Source organism: Mercenaria mercenaria, chromosome 6 (assembly GCF_021730395.1).
Source record: "Mercenaria mercenaria strain notata chromosome 6, MADL_Memer_1, whole genome shotgun sequence".
In the NCBI taxonomy this organism is placed as follows: domain Eukaryota; kingdom Metazoa; phylum Mollusca; class Bivalvia; order Venerida; family Veneridae; genus Mercenaria; species Mercenaria mercenaria.
Genome location: NC_069366.1, coordinates 82279768 through 82297269, shown reverse-complemented (window position 1 = coordinate 82297269; position 17502 = coordinate 82279768). Strand labels below are relative to the sequence as shown.

General features: G+C 36.3%; 1 protein-coding gene across 1 annotated transcript; it reads left to right on the top strand.

Moving 5' to 3' along the window:
- Positions 1-118: 118 nt before the first annotated feature.
- Positions 119-16558, top strand: LOC123549989 (uncharacterized). The gene is made up of 6 exons (XM_045338436.2): positions 119-210; positions 5192-5409; positions 5794-5889; positions 11057-11212; positions 11543-11614; positions 13894-16558. The coding sequence occupies exons 1-6, from the start codon at positions 196-198 to the stop codon at positions 14063-14065; spliced, it is 729 nt and encodes a 242-aa protein (XP_045194371.1). The 5' UTR covers positions 119-195; the 3' UTR covers positions 14066-16558.
- Positions 16559-17502: the final 944 nt, after the last annotated feature.

Here is a 17502-nt window from a genome sequence, read left to right as displayed (position 1 = left end):
AAATCGAAGTTACGTAATTCAGGTTTAATTGATTGTAGACGGTGATGTCGCCCAGACTTAGAAACTCCCTCTTTTTCTTATAGGGTATCAAAAGGTAAAATTGCGCACTATCTGAAAACGCCGAACTACTTTTCAGTATCTAATATATTTCATGTTTTAATTAATCTCTGGTTAGTTTAGCTGTGAAATAATCGGATGAAAATGGCAAAAGTAAGTTAATTTAATTTTAGTTGTTATATTTAAAATTGTCATTTAAATGCGTATCACTTCATTTTCCTGATTTTATGTTTCTTAATAGATATTTTTGATTTACTGTTGTTTGTTTTTCATTATAAGAGATTTTTATTTGATTTATTAATATTGTGTATAAGAACACTAAGTTTTCAACTAATTGTTTATTACGTATTGCCATTACAATTCAAGGAATGAGATAAAAGTCAAGCGTTCGAGATGAGATACTGTATTCTTGAGGTTTGAAATAATATATAACATAATGAGCGCTAAAGATAATATAGTGAATTCGAAATAATTTGATAAAGAAGAAGAAAAAAAAACGCGCGTTCTAAACATACTTCCGTACGTAAAAAAATGAAACTGGTAGTTTATGTAGCTTCTAGCGTTTGAGATAATTTCGAATAAGTTATCTGCAGACCCTCTGCCAAAATTATTAATGTAAAGATTTATAATTAAGGTATTTTTCTTCGGTACCCCGTTACAAACACTTTTCAATTTTGAATGGAAAATGAATAAATAAGTAAAATAACTCATTCTCGTGTGTTTCCATAACATATGATATGTCAGTAACTAAGTTTCAAAGCTTTCCAAAGAAATATAGCAATAATTTTATCATATCTAAAAACATCTTTTCTTTTGTTGTCGCACAATCTGGAGGTTAGTGCCTTTAAAGACAAAATTACCTCGAACGCTCTACATATTATCTTGAGTGCAAGACATGTTATCTCGAGCTCCCGACGCTGAACATCTTATATTGAGCAAACGACATCTTATATCTGGCGCTTAAAGTAATTCAATTATTCAATTTAAAATGTGTTTTGTTCAAAGCATATCATAGTATTTACTTAGTTTTCGAAGCAAGAAAATGAGAAAAAGAAAATCCCAAGTATTTTCTATAAGCTCCGATTGCCGATGAAACGAAGTACCGCTGACGCACGAGGTTTTTCTAGAAAAGCGACCATAATAAGTCGATTTAAAGAGGCACGCCTCCGGACTGGCGCATTTTTTTCTAAATCTAAAGAGTAGTTTCATTGATATGTTTTTTAATAATATTATTTTTAATAATATTTTAGATAAAACATGATTTCACTGGTTTCTTTAAGCGATATACAACTTTATAACACTTGTGTAAAATAAGTCGAAAAACATTAAAAGCATTAGAACCAAATTTCGTTAAAAAGTTTAACTTTTATTTTAAGGTATTCTTTCCATCAAATTTGGTATTAAAGCTACCAGTATACATTAATGCGCTGACCAATAAATGAACCTGCATAAACGACTTTGATAATAATAATTGCAAAGTTCTTTTTTTATCAAAAAAGTAAATTGTGTAAAAAAATTAAAATAAAGTACAGACTGTATGAACGTAGTATTACTTTCATGAACTGTAAATCTATCTTTAACATTATGGCAAATAATATTGATTACAATGTTAATGGGACTATCCCACACATTTTAGGCGAAAAAATAATCCATAAAACTTGAGTATACTCTGAAAGTGAATACTGGTACAAACTTATTGACATACGATTTTTACAACATATTCTTACAAATACATGTAACCAAAAGTATTGTGCAGAAGGTAGTAAATAATGCAAAAAGTTACAATCTTCTTGCATTTTACTTTTATTTTCACCCAATTTATCTTTTAGTCTCATATATACAGTCTATGCCAAACGTCCTGGAAATGAACATGATGAAAAAAAATCACTAAAACTGTTGGCAATGAGCTTTAATTTTCAGACAGGATCTTTCTTTTTTCAAATTCGCCATCAACAGATATTTCATCCTTAGTCTTCATTTATCCTTAATACTTCCATAAAGTATATAAAACTTTAAAGAAGTGCACAATTTCAAAAAAAAAATATATAATATAATGACTGTGATGTATTAAATGTAAAAAGAAACAAAACAGAAGAGAAAATGAAAACAGAAAGTGGTTGCGATTCGGCGTGATGGTAACTGAATAGTATTCATTGGAGGTTTTGCACGATGTATCAAAGTCCTTAAAGTATCATTTAGCATTATTTTTTTGTTTACATAAGTTTTGCATATAATTTCTGCTAAGTACCAAAACAAATCAGGCGCTTTTGAACAAACAAACAACAACAAAAAAGAACAAAACAGAGATCTACATTGTGTACATACGTTTTTATAATTATTGTAATTATTTTTCATGTCATGTTTTTTTTCTTCTATTTTATATATATTTTCAGCGAAGTCAGAGTAAATTAAGATACATTGTATTCAAAATTCAAAATATTCAACTCTGATGGTGAGCAGATTAATGTAGCAAAGTTCATCAATTGAGCCGCGCCATGAGAAAACCAACATAGCGGCTTTGCGACCAGCATGGATCCAGACCAGTCTGCGCATCCGCGCAGTCTGGTCAGGATCCATGCTGTTCGCTAACAGTTTCTCTGATTCCAATGGGCTTTGAAAGCGAACAGCATGGATCCTGGCCAGACTGCGCGGATGCGCAGGCTGGTCTGGATCCATGCTGGTCGCAAAGCCACTATGTTGGTTTTCCCATGGCACGGCTCAATTCTGTTATAGAAATTTACGATACTTTCTTTTACACTGGGCAGCACTTTTAAATATCATTCCGCAAGTGTCAAAAAGCGGTAGAGGCCTTTTCAACTTTTATCGTTTTGAAAACATCCTTTTTCATTGAGAATGGATCTTTTAGAATTTTGAAAATATCATGGAGTTTTCAGGATATCTTTCATCAGTAAGACTTTTGAAAATATCTTTAATCATCAAGGATGTTCCTCAAAATGTTTTCTTTTTTCAAAATGACCCAAAACGGGGAGATTGTATGTCAAAAATGAATAGGATTCGTAAATATTTATCTTAAGAATTATACAAGATGATGGCTTACCAGATTCAAAATAACTTGCAATAATTGTATAAAATGCAACGCGTATGGTTTTCTTGTGTATCAGAAATGAGAATTATGACAAGCGATGTCGGCATAGCCGGTCACAACCAAATTAAGATGCTTCAAATTTCCATCAACAGTTTTTATTTACAACATTAATAAAACCAGTATAAAATGGGTGGTGTGTGGCCAACTCTGCGGTGTGTTGCCGGCTGTTCGGTGTGTGGCCAACGGGGCGGTGTGTGGCCAACTGTGTGTTGTTTTGCCGGCTATACAGTGTCTGGCTAAGAGTGCGATGTGTAGCCAATTGTGTAGTGTTTGATCGGCAGCACGCTGTGTGACCAACAGTGCGGTGTTAGGCCAACTGTGTGTTGTTTTGCCGGCTATACAGTGTGTGGCTAATAGTGCGATGTGTAGCCAGTTGTGTAGTTTTTGACCGGCTTCTCGGTGTGTGACCAATAGTGCGGTGTGTGGCCAACTGTGTGTGTTTGGCTGGCTGTTCAGTGTGTGGCCAACAGTGCGATGTGCACCAACTGTGGGGTGTTTGACCGACTGTTCCATGTGTGATCTACAATGCGACGTATGGCCAACTCTGTGGTGTTTGGTAGAATGTTCGGTGTGTAGCCAATAGTGCGATATAATAAATTATACCAACTGCATGGTGTTTGACCAGTTGTGCGTTGTGTGGCTAAGGGTGCGAAGTATTGCAAGATGTGTGGTTTTAGCCGGCTGTTCGTTTTGTGACCAACGATGTGGTGTTTGGCCGACTGTGTGGTGTGGCTAACAGTGCAATGTGTGGCCAACTGTATGATGTTTCGCCGGCTGTTCGGTATGTGGCAAACAGTGCGATGTGTGGCCAACTTTGTAGTTTTGGCCGGCTGTTCGGTGCGTGGCCAAAAGTGCGGTGTGTTGCCGGCAATTCGGTGTATGTCCGACATTGCAGCGAGTGGCAAACTGAGTAGTCTTTGTACGGCTGTGCGATTGGTGACCAACAATACGACACGTGGCCAACTGTGTGGTGTGTTGCCGGCTGTGTGAAGTGCGGACAACCGTGCGATATGTGGCTAGCTAGACTGTGTGTTGTCAACTGTTCGGTGTGTTGCCAACAGTGCAATGTTCGGTCAACATCGTGGTGTTTTGCCGGCTATGCAAAGTGTGGACAAAAGTGCGATGTGTGGGTAGATGTGTGGTGGTGTTTGATGTGTCATCAACAGTGCAATGTGTGGCTAGCTGTATAGTGTGTTACCGACTACTCGATGTGTGCCACACAGTGCAATGTTTGAATAATTGATTGTTGTGTTGCCGGCTGTGTGAAGTGTGGACAACAGCCCGATGTGTGGCTAGCTGCTGTGTGGTATTGTTTGGTGTGTGACCAACATTGCGATGTGTGGCTAGCTGTACAGTGTGTTGCCGACAGGTTGGTGTATGACCTACAGAGCAATCTGTGTCGTGTATGGCCAGCTGTTCGGTATGTAGCTAACAGTGCGAAGTGTGATTAGCTGTACGGTGTGTTTGTGTCTCTCGTTGTTTGGCTATTACAGAGCGGTGTGTGGCCAACTGTGTGTTCGGTGTATTGTCAACAGTGGGATGTGTGGCTAGGTTTGTGGTGTTTTGTCATCTGTTCGATATGTGACCAACATTGCGATGTGTGGCCAACTTTGTGGTGTTGAACGGCTGTGGGGTATGTGGCAAACAGTGCGTTGTATGACCTACTATGTGGTTTTGGCCGACTGTTCGATGTGTTGCCACAGTGCGATTTGTGGCTAGCTGTGCAGTGTTTTGCCAGCTGTGCGATATGTGGACAGCTGTGCGGTGTGTGACTGACTGTGCAATGTTTGGCGAGTTGTCGGTGTATGACTCTTGGTTCGTTTCTCTAAGGATTCTTCAACAACCTTTTCGAAATATGCTTATCAGCTTTAAACCTTAAAACATTCTTTACAAAGATAATTGCGATGCAACTTGCGTCAAATTAGTTCATATTTTATGATCAAACTTATCCCTTTACATACTCAATCTTAATAAATAATCACTATACTCGCTTTTTCTGTTCCAAAAGTTATATATGTCTCATATCAGGTTCAAAAGTACAGCCGACATTTCCTACAAATTGCTGCATTTGTGATGATGTTTGTCAGTTTCAATGCGGAAGAAGAGTGCTTTAGAGAGGAAGATGCCTTTGTGACTCGCCAAAATCCAGATGGTAGCAAACTTTGCCTGAGTGCGCATTTTGAACAAAATGAAGAAAGCGAACTTGGGAGGGACAACTGTTTAGAAATTCAGAAAGGACTCACGGCGTAAGTGTCATTGTAAACCTGACGTTCTTGTATTGTTTTCATAAATCTGAAATGTTGAAATATGTATGAAAAAATTATCCTTCATAAATGCGCTACAATGAAGGTACGTAGAGCAGTGTTAAGCATGAGGTACAAGTAAAGGCTGAACAATGATTTAGAATTGTTCTAATGAGAAAATGGGATACATATAAGTTAAGGCAGCGAGTCGCAGAAATATATACAGTGAGTTCAGACCAGATGATCAGTGTGTGTGGCGACACTAACAATGATAATGACAGCAAGAACATCTGGTCTAAGTACTCTTATATAAACAGCACCTTAATCAAGTGCAAGTTTAACTTTTCCTAACTTTATTCAATTATTTTAAGTTGATTCTTATTGCAGGGAGAAAATTCAGGAGCAGTTAGATAAAAATAGCAATCTAAAGAATGAAAAAGATATGATCGAAAAGGAAAGACTGGTGACAGTCGCGGAGGGAAAGTAAGTAGCATATCTGTCACTGGTTCGGCTGAAACAGTACATTCACAGCAGTAAGTTATAGATATATTTGGCAGCTGGTATATTAAAGTTTTACAAAGTCGTGTACATGCATAATATCTCATACGCACATTATAACTATTTTTCGGACTACATACAGAGCCGTGCATTACATAAAACAGAGTCGTGAGTAGTTTTCATAACAGTGTTTAGTTTTATCTACTTAGTTGCGCTCTTTGCTTCCGGTGGTTCTTCTTTTAGATTTTATTGCCATTTGAAGTCAATTCCGGCTTCCATAGTAGTTGTGCTTTGTTGTGACCGCTTGACTATACCCAGTGATGTTATCAATACACAACAATTCCCGGCATGAACGATGATCGGTACGAAATGGATAAAACGCTTCTTACATGACTGTCTGTGTACGATTATAGGGTAGTTACATGACTATCTGCATACGATTGTAGGGTTGTTACATGGTTGTCTGTGTACCATTATAGGGTTGTTACATGCTTGTCTGTGTACGGTTATAAGGTTGTTACATGACTGTCTGTGTACGGTTATAAGGTTGTTACATGACTGTCTGTATACGGTTATAAGGTTGTTACATGACTGTCTGTATACGGTTATGAGGTTGTTACATGACTGTCTGTGTACGGTTATAAGGTTGTTACATGACTGTCTGTGTACGGTTATAAGGTTGTTACATGACTGTCTGTGTACGGTTATAAGGTTGTTACATGACTGTCTGTGTACGGTTATAAGGTTGTTACATGACTGTCTGTATACGGTTATAAGGTTGTTACATGAATGTCTGTGTACGATTATAAGGTTGTTACATGAATGTCTGTGTACGATTATAAGGTTGTTACATGACTGTCTGTGTACGGTTATAAGGTTGTAACATGACTGTCTGTGTACGATTATAAGGTTGTTACATGACTGTCTGTGTACGATTATAAGGTTGTTACATGACTGTCTGTATACGGTTATAAGGTTGTTACATGAATGTCTGTGTACGGTTATAAGGTTGTTACATGAATGTCTGTGTACGGTTATAAGGTTGTTACATGAATGTCTGTGTACGGTTATAAGGTTGTTACATGACTGTCTGTGTACGATTATAAGGTTGTTACATGAATGTCTGTGTACGATTATAAGGTTGTTACATGAATGTCTGTGTACGATTATAAGGTTGTTACATGACTGTCTGTGTACGGTTATAAGGTTGTTACATGACTGTCTGTGTACGATTATAAGGTTGTTACATGACTGTCTGTGTACGATTATAAGGTTGTTACATGACTGTCTGTATACGGTTATAAGGTTGTTACATGAATGTCTGTGTACGGTTATAAGGTTGTTACATGACTGTCTGTGTACGATTATAAGGTTGTTACATGACTGTCTGTGTACGGTTATAAGGTTGTTACATGACTGTCTGTGTACGATTATAAGGTTGTTACATGACTGTCTGTGTACGATTATAAGGTTGTTACATGACTGTCTGTGTACGGTTGTAAGGTTGTTACATGACTGTCTGTGTACGATTATAAGGTTGTTGATTATAAGGTTGTTACATGACTGTCTGTGTACGGTTATAAGGTTGTTACATGACTGTCTGTGTACGGTTATAAGGTTGTTACATGACTGTCTGTGTACAAGTATAAGGTTGTTACATGACTATCTGTGTACGATTATAGGGTTGTTACATGACTATCTGTGTACGATTATAGGGTTGTTACATGACTTGCTGTGTACGAATATAAGGTTGTTACATGACTATCTGTGCATGATTATAGGGTTGTTACATGACTATGTACGATTATAGGGTTGTTACATGACTGTCTGTGTACCATTATAAGGTTGTTACATGACTGTTTGTGTACGATTATAAGGTTCTTACATGACTATCTGTGTACGATAATAGGGTTGTTACATGCCTATATGTGTACGATTATTATGAGGTTATTCCTTGCCTGTCTATGCACGATTATAGGGTTCTTACATGCTGTCTGTGAACGATTATTAGGTTCTTACATGCCTGTCTTTGTATGATTATAAGGTTCTTACATGCCTGTCTTTGTATGATTATGAGGTTCTTACATGCCTGTCTTTGCATGATTATAAGGTTTTTACATGCCTGTCTTTGCACGATTTTAAAGTTTTTACATGCCTGTCTGTGCACGATTATAAAGTTCTTACATGCCTGTCTTTGCACGATAATAAGGTTATCACATGTCTGTCTTTGCACGATTTTAAAGTTCTTACATGCCTGTCTGTGCACGATTATAAAGTTCTTACTTGTCTGTCAGTGTACGATTATAAAGTTCTTACATGCCTGTCTTTGCACGATTGTAAGGTTCTTACATGCCTGTCTTTGCACGATTGTAAAGTTTTTACATGCCTGTCTTTGCACGATTTTAAAGTTTTTACATGCCTGTCTGTGCACGATTATAAAGTTCTTACTTGTCTGTCAGTGTACGATTATAAAGTTCTTACATGCCTGTCTTTGCACGATTGTAAGGTTCTTACATGCCTGTCTTTGCACGATTGTAAGGTTCTTACACGCCTGTCTTTGCACGATTTTAAAGTTTTTACATGCCTGTCTGTGCACGATTATAAAGTTCTTACATGCTTGTATGTGTACGATTATTAGGTTCTTACATGCCTGTCTTTGCACGATTATAAGGTTCTTACATGCCTGTCTTTGCACGATTTTAAAGTTCTTACAGGTCTGTCTTTGCACGATAATAAGGTTATCACATGTCTGTCTTTGCACGATTTTAAAGTTCTTACATGCCTGTCTGTGCACGATTATAAAGTTCTTACTTGTCTGTCAGTGTACGATTATAAAGTTCTTACATGCCTGTCTTTACAAGATTATAAAGTTCCTACTTGCCTGTCTGTTTACGATTAAAAGGTTCTTACATGCCTGTCTTTGCACGATTATAAGGTTCTTACATGCCTGTCTTTGTGCGATTCTAAGGTTCTTACATGCCTGTCTTTGCACGATTATAAGGCTTTTTACATGCCTCTCTTTGCACGATTATAAAGTTCTTACATGCCTGTCTTTACAAGATTATAAGGTTTTACAAGATTATAAGGTTCTTACATGCCTGTCTTTGTATGATTAGAAGGTTCTTACATGCCTGTCTTTGCACGATTTTAAAGATCTTACATGCCTGTCTTTGCATGATAATAAGGTTCTTACATGCCTGTCTTTGCATGATAATAAGGTTTTTACATGCCTGTCTTTGTATGATTATAAGGTTCTTACATGCCTGTCTTTGCGCGATTATAAGATTCTTACATGCCTGTCTTTCCACGATTATAAGGTTCTTACATGCCTGTCTTTGCACGATTTTAAAGATCTTACATGCCTGTCTTTGCATGATAATAAGGTTCTCACATGCCTATCTTTGCACGATTATAAGGTTCTTACATTCCTGTCTTTGCGCGATTATAAGATTCTTACATGCCTGTCTTTCCACGATTATAAGGTTCTTACATGCCTGTCTTTGTACGAATTTAAAGATCTTACATGCCTGTCTTTGCATGATAATAAGGTTCTCACATGCCTATCATTGCACGATTATAAGGTTCTTACATGCCTGTCTCTGCGCGATTATAAAGTTCTTACATGCCTCACTGAGTACTATTATAAGGTTCTTACATGTCTGTCTTTGCACGATTATAAGGTTCTTACATGCCTAGCCGTGTACGATTATAAGGTTCTTACATGTCTGTCTTTGCACGATTATAAAGTTCTTACACGCCTGTCTTTGCACGATTATAAGGTTCTTACATGCCTGTCTTTCCACGATTATAAGGTTCTTACATGCCTGTCTTTGTATGATTAGAAGGTTCTTACATGCCTGTCTTTGCACGATTTTAAAGATCTTACATGCCTGTCTTTGCATGATAATAAGGTTCTTACATGCCTGTCTTTGTATGATAATAAGGTTTTTACATGCCTGTCTTTGTATGATTATAAGGTTCTTACATGCCTGTCTTTGCGCGATTATAAGATTCTTACATGCCTGACTTTCCACGATTATAAGGTTCTTACATGCCTGTCTTCGCACGATCTTAAAGATCTTACATACCTGTCTTTGCATGATAATAAGGTTCTCACATGCCTATCTTTGCACGATTATAAGGTTCTTACATTCCTGTCTTTGCGCGATTATAAGATTCTTACATACCTGTCTTTTCACGATTATAAGGTTCTTACATGCCTGTCTTTGCACGAATTTAAAGATCTTACATGCCTGTCTTTGCATGATAATAAGGTTCTCACATGCCTATCATTGCACGATTATAAGGTTCTTACATGCCTGTCTCTGCGCGATTATAAAGTTCTTACATGCCTCACTGAGTACTATTATAAGGTTCTTACATGTCTGTCTTTGCACGATTATAAGGTTCTTACATGCCTATTAGTGTACGATTATAAGCTTCTTACATGTTGTCTGTGCACGATTATGAAGTTCATACATGCCTGTCTGTGAAAGATTATAAGGTTCGTGCATGCTGTCTGTGTACAATTATAAGGTTCTTACATGCTGTCTTTGTACGATTATATGGTTCCTACATGCTGTTTGTGCACGATCATAAGGCTCTTACACGCCTGTCTTTGCACGATTATAAGGTTCTTACATGCCTATTAGTGTACGATTATAAGGTTCTTACATGCCTATTAGTGTACGATTATAAGGTTCTTACATGTTGTCTGTGCACGATTATCAAGTTCATAAGTACCTGTCTGTGCACGATTGTAAGGTTCTGCATGTCCCTCTGTGTACGATTATAATGTTCTTACATGCTCTCTTTGCACGAATATAAAGTTCTTACATGCCTCTCAGCGTACGATTAGAAGGTTATTACACACCTGTCGGTGCTCGATTATAAGGTTCTTACATGCTGTTTGTGCACGATTATAAGTTTCTTACATGCTATAACCCAAACCCAATCACCAGTACTCAATGTTATGACGCTCCTTCCTTGGCAACTGAATGATAGCCTGTGCTTCGCTACCATGGCGGAACATCCAACTTTCTGACTTCCAAGACTTGTCGACTGGGTTTTGCCTTCTGGCTTTTTTTATTAATAAGTAGGTTTGCCGTTATGGATAGGAGACATCCCTAGTCCGTGTTTTAATCTCTTTCAGGATCCGTCCGTATTATCAATCAACCTGTCCAGAGATATATATTTGGTTGAGGCCTGGATATTACTACTGGACTTTCGTGACGTATGGCAAAGATGGTAGTACTATCTACTCGTACTGCTTCAATTACTGGTATGTCTGGATGATTGAATGCGCTTGGTAAGTCTACATTAAATAGATAGAAATTAATGACCTTTTTTAGTTGTACGTGGCCTCATACAAAGAACGCACGGACAGGTAAAAAGATAGGACCTACTCACTGTCTTAATATGACAAAGAATATTTTAGCTACAAACATTATTCATAATACTGTGTTGATAACAATGATAAACATCATTAAACATAAAACGTCATTATTGTCGAGAAGAAGGCAAAGCCGTATGTATCATATGATACAGAAGCATATTTACTAACCAACATTTTAAATCAGTTTCAGTTCTCATTATTGTTTCATTTATTTATTTGTTGCATCTGCTTCTTTTTTCACAGTAACTATTGCAATTTGAACTATGGGTCAATTCCTCATTACGACCGGAGGTTCCAATGCCGTGTAGAACACAGGTATTTATAGGAAACAGTAGTAAAATTTTAGATCTGGCCAGACGAAGAAGATTAAAATGAGCTTTATTTTGTTAGAATTTAATATGAAATGATTACTTTAAGGGAGAGTTTTGCTGTTCTAAAAAAAAATAAACCAGGATATAACACAGATTTTCACTGTTTTGAAAGTATCTTCTGTGCAGATACTTCTGTTCAATATTAGCTATAAGCATAAGTGGATGGTCCGTCGTCCTCGATTTATATAAACATCTTGATCAGAATCACTCAAAACTTTGTCTGCAGTATCCTGACAAGTCCCCATCTAATGTATTCAGGAGGTTCCAATTGACCCCATTTGAAGGGACCGTTAAAGCTAAAAATAGACGAAAGCCTTTAAACAACCTCGATAGATCTTCATCCAACATGGTCTATCGCACCATTATAATGCCCTCTCCGAAATGTGTTCAACTGGGACAGCTAAACATATTTGAGCAGTGCCATGAGAAAACCAACATAGTGGCTTTGCGACCAACATAAAACCAGACCAGCCTGCGAATCCGCGCAGTCTGGTCAGGATCCATGCTGTTTGCTTTCAAAGCCTTATGATATTAGAGAAACCGTTGGCGAACAGCATGGATCCTGACTAGACTGCGCGGATGCGCAGGCTGGTCTGGATCCATGCTGGTCGCAAAGCCACTATGTTGGTTTTCTCATGACACGACTCATTTAAAAACTTCTTCTCATGAACCGCGTTATGAAGCGTTATTACAGTTTGGCTGTAGCATTCTGACAATGTTCTCTCCCTATCATAATCAAATAGGGGCACTTTGCTCCTTAAAGGGGACCTTAGTCAATAGAGTTAAAACTGAAAGACCTTTACACAACCGCTTGATGGATCTGGTTTATAGCGTTATAAGGTCTTCTGCAGAATGTATTCGAATCGGGGTACTTTGCTCCTTGTAGGGCCAACTGGAGTTAAGACTTCAGGCAACATCTATTCGTTACCCTCGTGAAGGATCTTCATAAAACTGGTCTGTAGCATCACTATAAGGTCCTCGTCTAAACTTGTTAAAATGAGAACACTTGGCTCAATTTAGGGGCCGATAGAGCTAGAAAGGTTAGTAATGGGTCTTCATCAAACTTGGTCTGAAACGTCATTTCAAGGCCGCTAGAGCTAAAGATAGAATAAAACTTTTAAATGACTTCTTCCGATGATCCGCAAGATGAATCTTCATCAAACTTTGTCTGTAGCATCATTATGAGGTTCGAATGGGGTCACATTGCTTATCTAAGGGGACGTTTGAATAAAATAAAATAGCGAGAAAAAGGCTTTAAACAATTTTTTTTCTCAAAAACCACCAGATGGATCTTCCTTAAACTTGGTCTGTGACATCATTGTAGGATTATTTCCAAACTTTGTTCAAATACGGGCTTTCGAATCTTTTATGGCAAAATAATGAAAAACCTTTCAACAACTTCTTCTCAATAACCGCTTCATAGATCTTCAAATTTTGGTCTGTGGCATCATTTGAGGTTCTCTGAAAGATTTGTTGAAATGGACAAAAGTTCGGCCTCTTTTAGGTCCATAAGAGCTAAGAGATCAAATATTTTTAAACTACTGCTTCTCATGATCCGCTAGTGAGACCGTCCGTAACATCATTATACGGTCTTCTCTTCTGTCATATTTGTTAAAAAAGGAGGCAGATGGCCTCTTTAAAAGGCTGTTTAAAATCAGAAGAAAAAAAGCTATAAATAACTAACTTCTGCTCATGATACGCTTGATGTATCTTCATCAAACGTGGTCTGAAGCACTATTTTATGTTAGGGCTAGCAATTTCAGGTGAACTAACAAGGGCCGCTTGCCCTCTTGTAAGAAAGCATTTTTACAGTCTAAATGTATATCATTTCTGGCAGTCAGGTTTTGAAATATTTAAAAGTTACAGTGTGTCATATGTTTGCAGATCAGATTGAAAAATAACAAAACAGGAAAACTGGTAGAAAAAAATGTTGCAGAATCTATTTTTGACGTGTTGACATATTACTGAAAATGCTGAAAATGCTATAAAACCTTAAGAACTGTTAGGATTAAGCTAAAACGTGGTGTGGCTTTTGTATTTAGATATCTCTTATATTTTTAAAATGAAACTAACACGGTCTTTGAAAAGTAACCAAACCAGGAAATGGCGCGGAAACAAACAATAGCATTCTAATATTTCACTGATTTTTCCTATATAAAGTGCATATTTTATTTCATTTACACAGAAATTTGCTCGCATTAAAATATCATTTAATCTGTCTAGGTATGTCTGGATTCCAATGGTGTGTTATGTGGTCGAAGTCAAGGATAAAAAGATAATTAAAAAATCATGGACGAAACTGGAATGGAGGAGAGTCTTACTTTCTAGAGACTGCTGCTGCAAACGTTTCTATTACTACAGTCATTATGCATTTTCACGATGTCCAGCCACCTAATCATAGATGAAGCATGCAACGTTCAGAGAATCTCAAACAACAATTTATGTAATACTGACATTTATATCTGGATATTTATAGAAAAGCATGCTAACGCAATAGTTAGATTGTTTTTTTAATTTGAGACATATGTAATTATACGTTTGTATATTTAAAAAATAATTAGTTCCTAAACGTGGTTTATCGTAGAATAACCCGTTTTGTGTTCTTATGCGTAAGAATATATCACAAAGGCTGTAGGCGAGTGGTTTATTGCAGAATTACCCGAGATAGATTTTGCTCTACATGTACGTAGGTTATCTGCTGGTCGTGTTAGAATTTTCAAGATATATCAGTGGGCACAAAAGAGCAATATAATATATCTATGACAAGTTTTTCCATAATGATAACATGCAATTCTCAAAGCAGCCAAAAGGTTGTGTACTTATACTGCAGTTTAAATATGCATCCAGGTAAATACAGATATTGTTAAGGTTCATGTAAAGTGTTTGGAGGTTAAAGGTCAGTAATTCAAATCCTTCTTTGTTTCATATAAAAAACGACAACTTCAGGTCGTCTTTACGTATCTTTAGAGAACATCACTTTTTCCTACGTGTACCTATTTTTCATGTAAGTTCTATCACAAATTAACGAAAAAATGAAAAGAAAATAGGGGGTTATGTAGTTCCTAGTGAAATGCCAGTCAGTTGTGGTCTGCTACCCTAAAAATGGCGCATATTTACTCTCGTCCGCGCAATAAACACCTACTTCCGGTTTCGATCTGCAAAACTCGCCATGTGGGGTGTATGAACATGAAAACCGTCTCATTTTATGCAGAAGGTATTCTAGTAGTGAAAAACGGTGATTAAAGCACTCGTTCTACACGAATTTGCGCAAAAAATGGGAAAATTAGGATCTATTTATTATGCACTTCTTTCGAATTACTGACCTTATACCTGGAGACTGTCCCTCGGATGAATTTTTGTTTCATGTTTTTAGGCCTCATAGGTCTTTGTTTTTCATAAAATGTATAACAAACTTTTTAGAAAAAGTAGAAGTGTCTTTCAGTAGAGGTTGTTTTGTTTGTTCGGAATAACAAAGTGCCTCTTATATCGCATGTACTTTGCTTGTTCATATTCTGTTTTGTAGAAAATATCAGACTCTTTTTTCATAAATATTTTGACGTTATGTCTTTACTTATTTTGTGCCTAGCATATTATCTCCAGGTACTCCCAGTGTGAAAAATGTTACAAAAATGTACATTTCAAAACGTTGCAAAAACTCAAAGTGAAAGTGAAAGTAGAGCTAACAAAATGACACAGTACTCCTATGTTTTAGAAAATATATAAGTTAACTATATTTCATTACTGGGAGTACCTAGATGACTATGTTAAACACACGACAAAACAAAGTTAAAGAATAAATACTTTTGAAAAAGAAGTTTAATATTTTCTAAAAATAGAGCATTGGCAGTCGAAGTACATGCAACATTAGACAAATTATATATTTCCCAAAGAATCTTACCTTTGTATAAAGTATTTATTACTTTAAAAAGTCAGTGTATTTATTATAAATAGTAATGGTCTATGAGGTATAAATTTCCAAAATCAAAATTCACCTGAAGGGTGGTTTCCAAACACTTAATATGATAAACCTTAAGCAAACTGCAAATATATGTAAATAGTGTAAATACTGTACCTGAAAACTTATATTAATCAGATATTTGGCCAGACTAAGTGATAAAAATAGTAACTGCAAATGTAGTTTTCATTGAAGAAATGAATTCATGCTTAGTTGTTTTAATAATTGATTCTGGTGTGCAATGTATTTGAGGGTTTGGAGGTCCATAAAGTATACACACAGTCATGTATGTCAATGCAATTCATTTGTAATCTACGTATATATCCTATCTTTTACAATGTTTTGACTCATCCGGTGTTGTTTACTTTTGAACTGATAATTATTTTCTTACACCAGGTATTCGCGAACGGCGGTTGTTTACGAAACAAAAATTATACATTCCGAGTCACAATACAGTGAACACACGTTCTTCGTTGTCAGTACCCAGTAATATGCCCATATCTCAGGGCAAATATTGACCGCTTTTGGTGTCAATGGAATTAACTGGAATTTAAATGCATAGCTATGTATAGCTTTAATTAGCACTGTTAATATTGGGGATTATTAAACGCCGATTTATTGCATTTATACCTTGTTCTTTAAAGGGCCATTACAAATTGCTTCTATATGAAATGTGATTGCCATAGTGTTTGTAATAAATGTAAAATATCTCATCAAATATTATTTTCGAGAAATTGTTTTCATATATTTGATTAACACAGTATTTACTGAATACATAATTTTGATTACCTCCCTTTCAGGCTAATATTGAACGTACATTTGTAGTGGTTTTCAAACCAGCTAATATGCATGCTGCTTTTTCTATTTTTAACATAAAATTAAAAACATTTTGGAACGTTATGGAACACTGACCTTTGCTAGCATGTGTGAGAATTAGAGCTTTTGTATTCGAATTTTATAAACAGAAATAATTATTTGTGTAAAAGTTGTTATTAAAAACATATTTATTATAAAGATGTACTGTACACTTTGCGGTTTGTTTTCTTTATTACCGATTGCCTCCAAGAAAGATCCGCCAAATTAGGCTAGCATGTCGATTTTAGTGTGCAAATAGTATAACAAAATGTGTTTATAAAACAAAATACCACTACATACATATCGAGGGTTGAACGCAATACTGTCGTAAGTCCTTCTTTATTTAATAGGAGTTACTACAGTATTGCGTTCAACCATCGATATAATGTATAACGGCATTATAAGACAGCAATCTTGGAATGTAAAAAGTTGATGTACCAAATATTACGTTCTAAACCAACTTGTGTCTTCGGTCATAACGCACAAATATCGCATAAAGTTCTCTTTTTTGGTAAACTCCCTGAGTTGGAATCGTCATAGGATTTATTTCATTCTCTGAATATTTCATAAGCAAAGGTTTCAGATTTTCCCGCTGAAATTTTAAATAGAAAGCATTCAAACGATAACCGAAATTGGTAACATCAAAGATATTTAACAGTTAAGCTCTCTCAATTAAGAAATAATTTATAGCAAAAGCGTGACTCAAAGTATTCCTAGCGAGACTCTTTAGTGTAATGGTACCCAAAGTATCTGTAATGAGAATGAATGCACCCCTAGTGGGACTCAAAGTACCCTAAATGAGACTCAACGTATACCTAGCGAGACTCAAAGTATCCTGTATGAGACTCAAAGTATCCTAAATGGGACTCAAAGTATAACTTGTGGGACTCAAAGTATCGTGTATGAGATTCCAATTTTCCCAAAATAAGACTCAAAGTATCCTTAATGAGACCAATAGTATCCCAAATGGGACTCAAAGTATCTCTTGTGAGGCTCAAAGTATCCTTAATGAGACTTAAATT

Excerpts from the sequence above, each read along its gene's own strand:
- LOC123549989 (XM_045338436.2), top strand. Across the intron at positions 11,213-11,542 it reads TGGATGATTGAATGCGCTTG|TAACTATTGCAATTTGAACT; the intron begins GTAAGTCTACAT and ends CTTTTTTCACAG. Across the intron at positions 11,615-13,893 it reads CAATGCCGTGTAGAACACAG|GTATGTCTGGATTCCAATGG; the intron begins GTATTTATAGGA and ends TAATCTGTCTAG.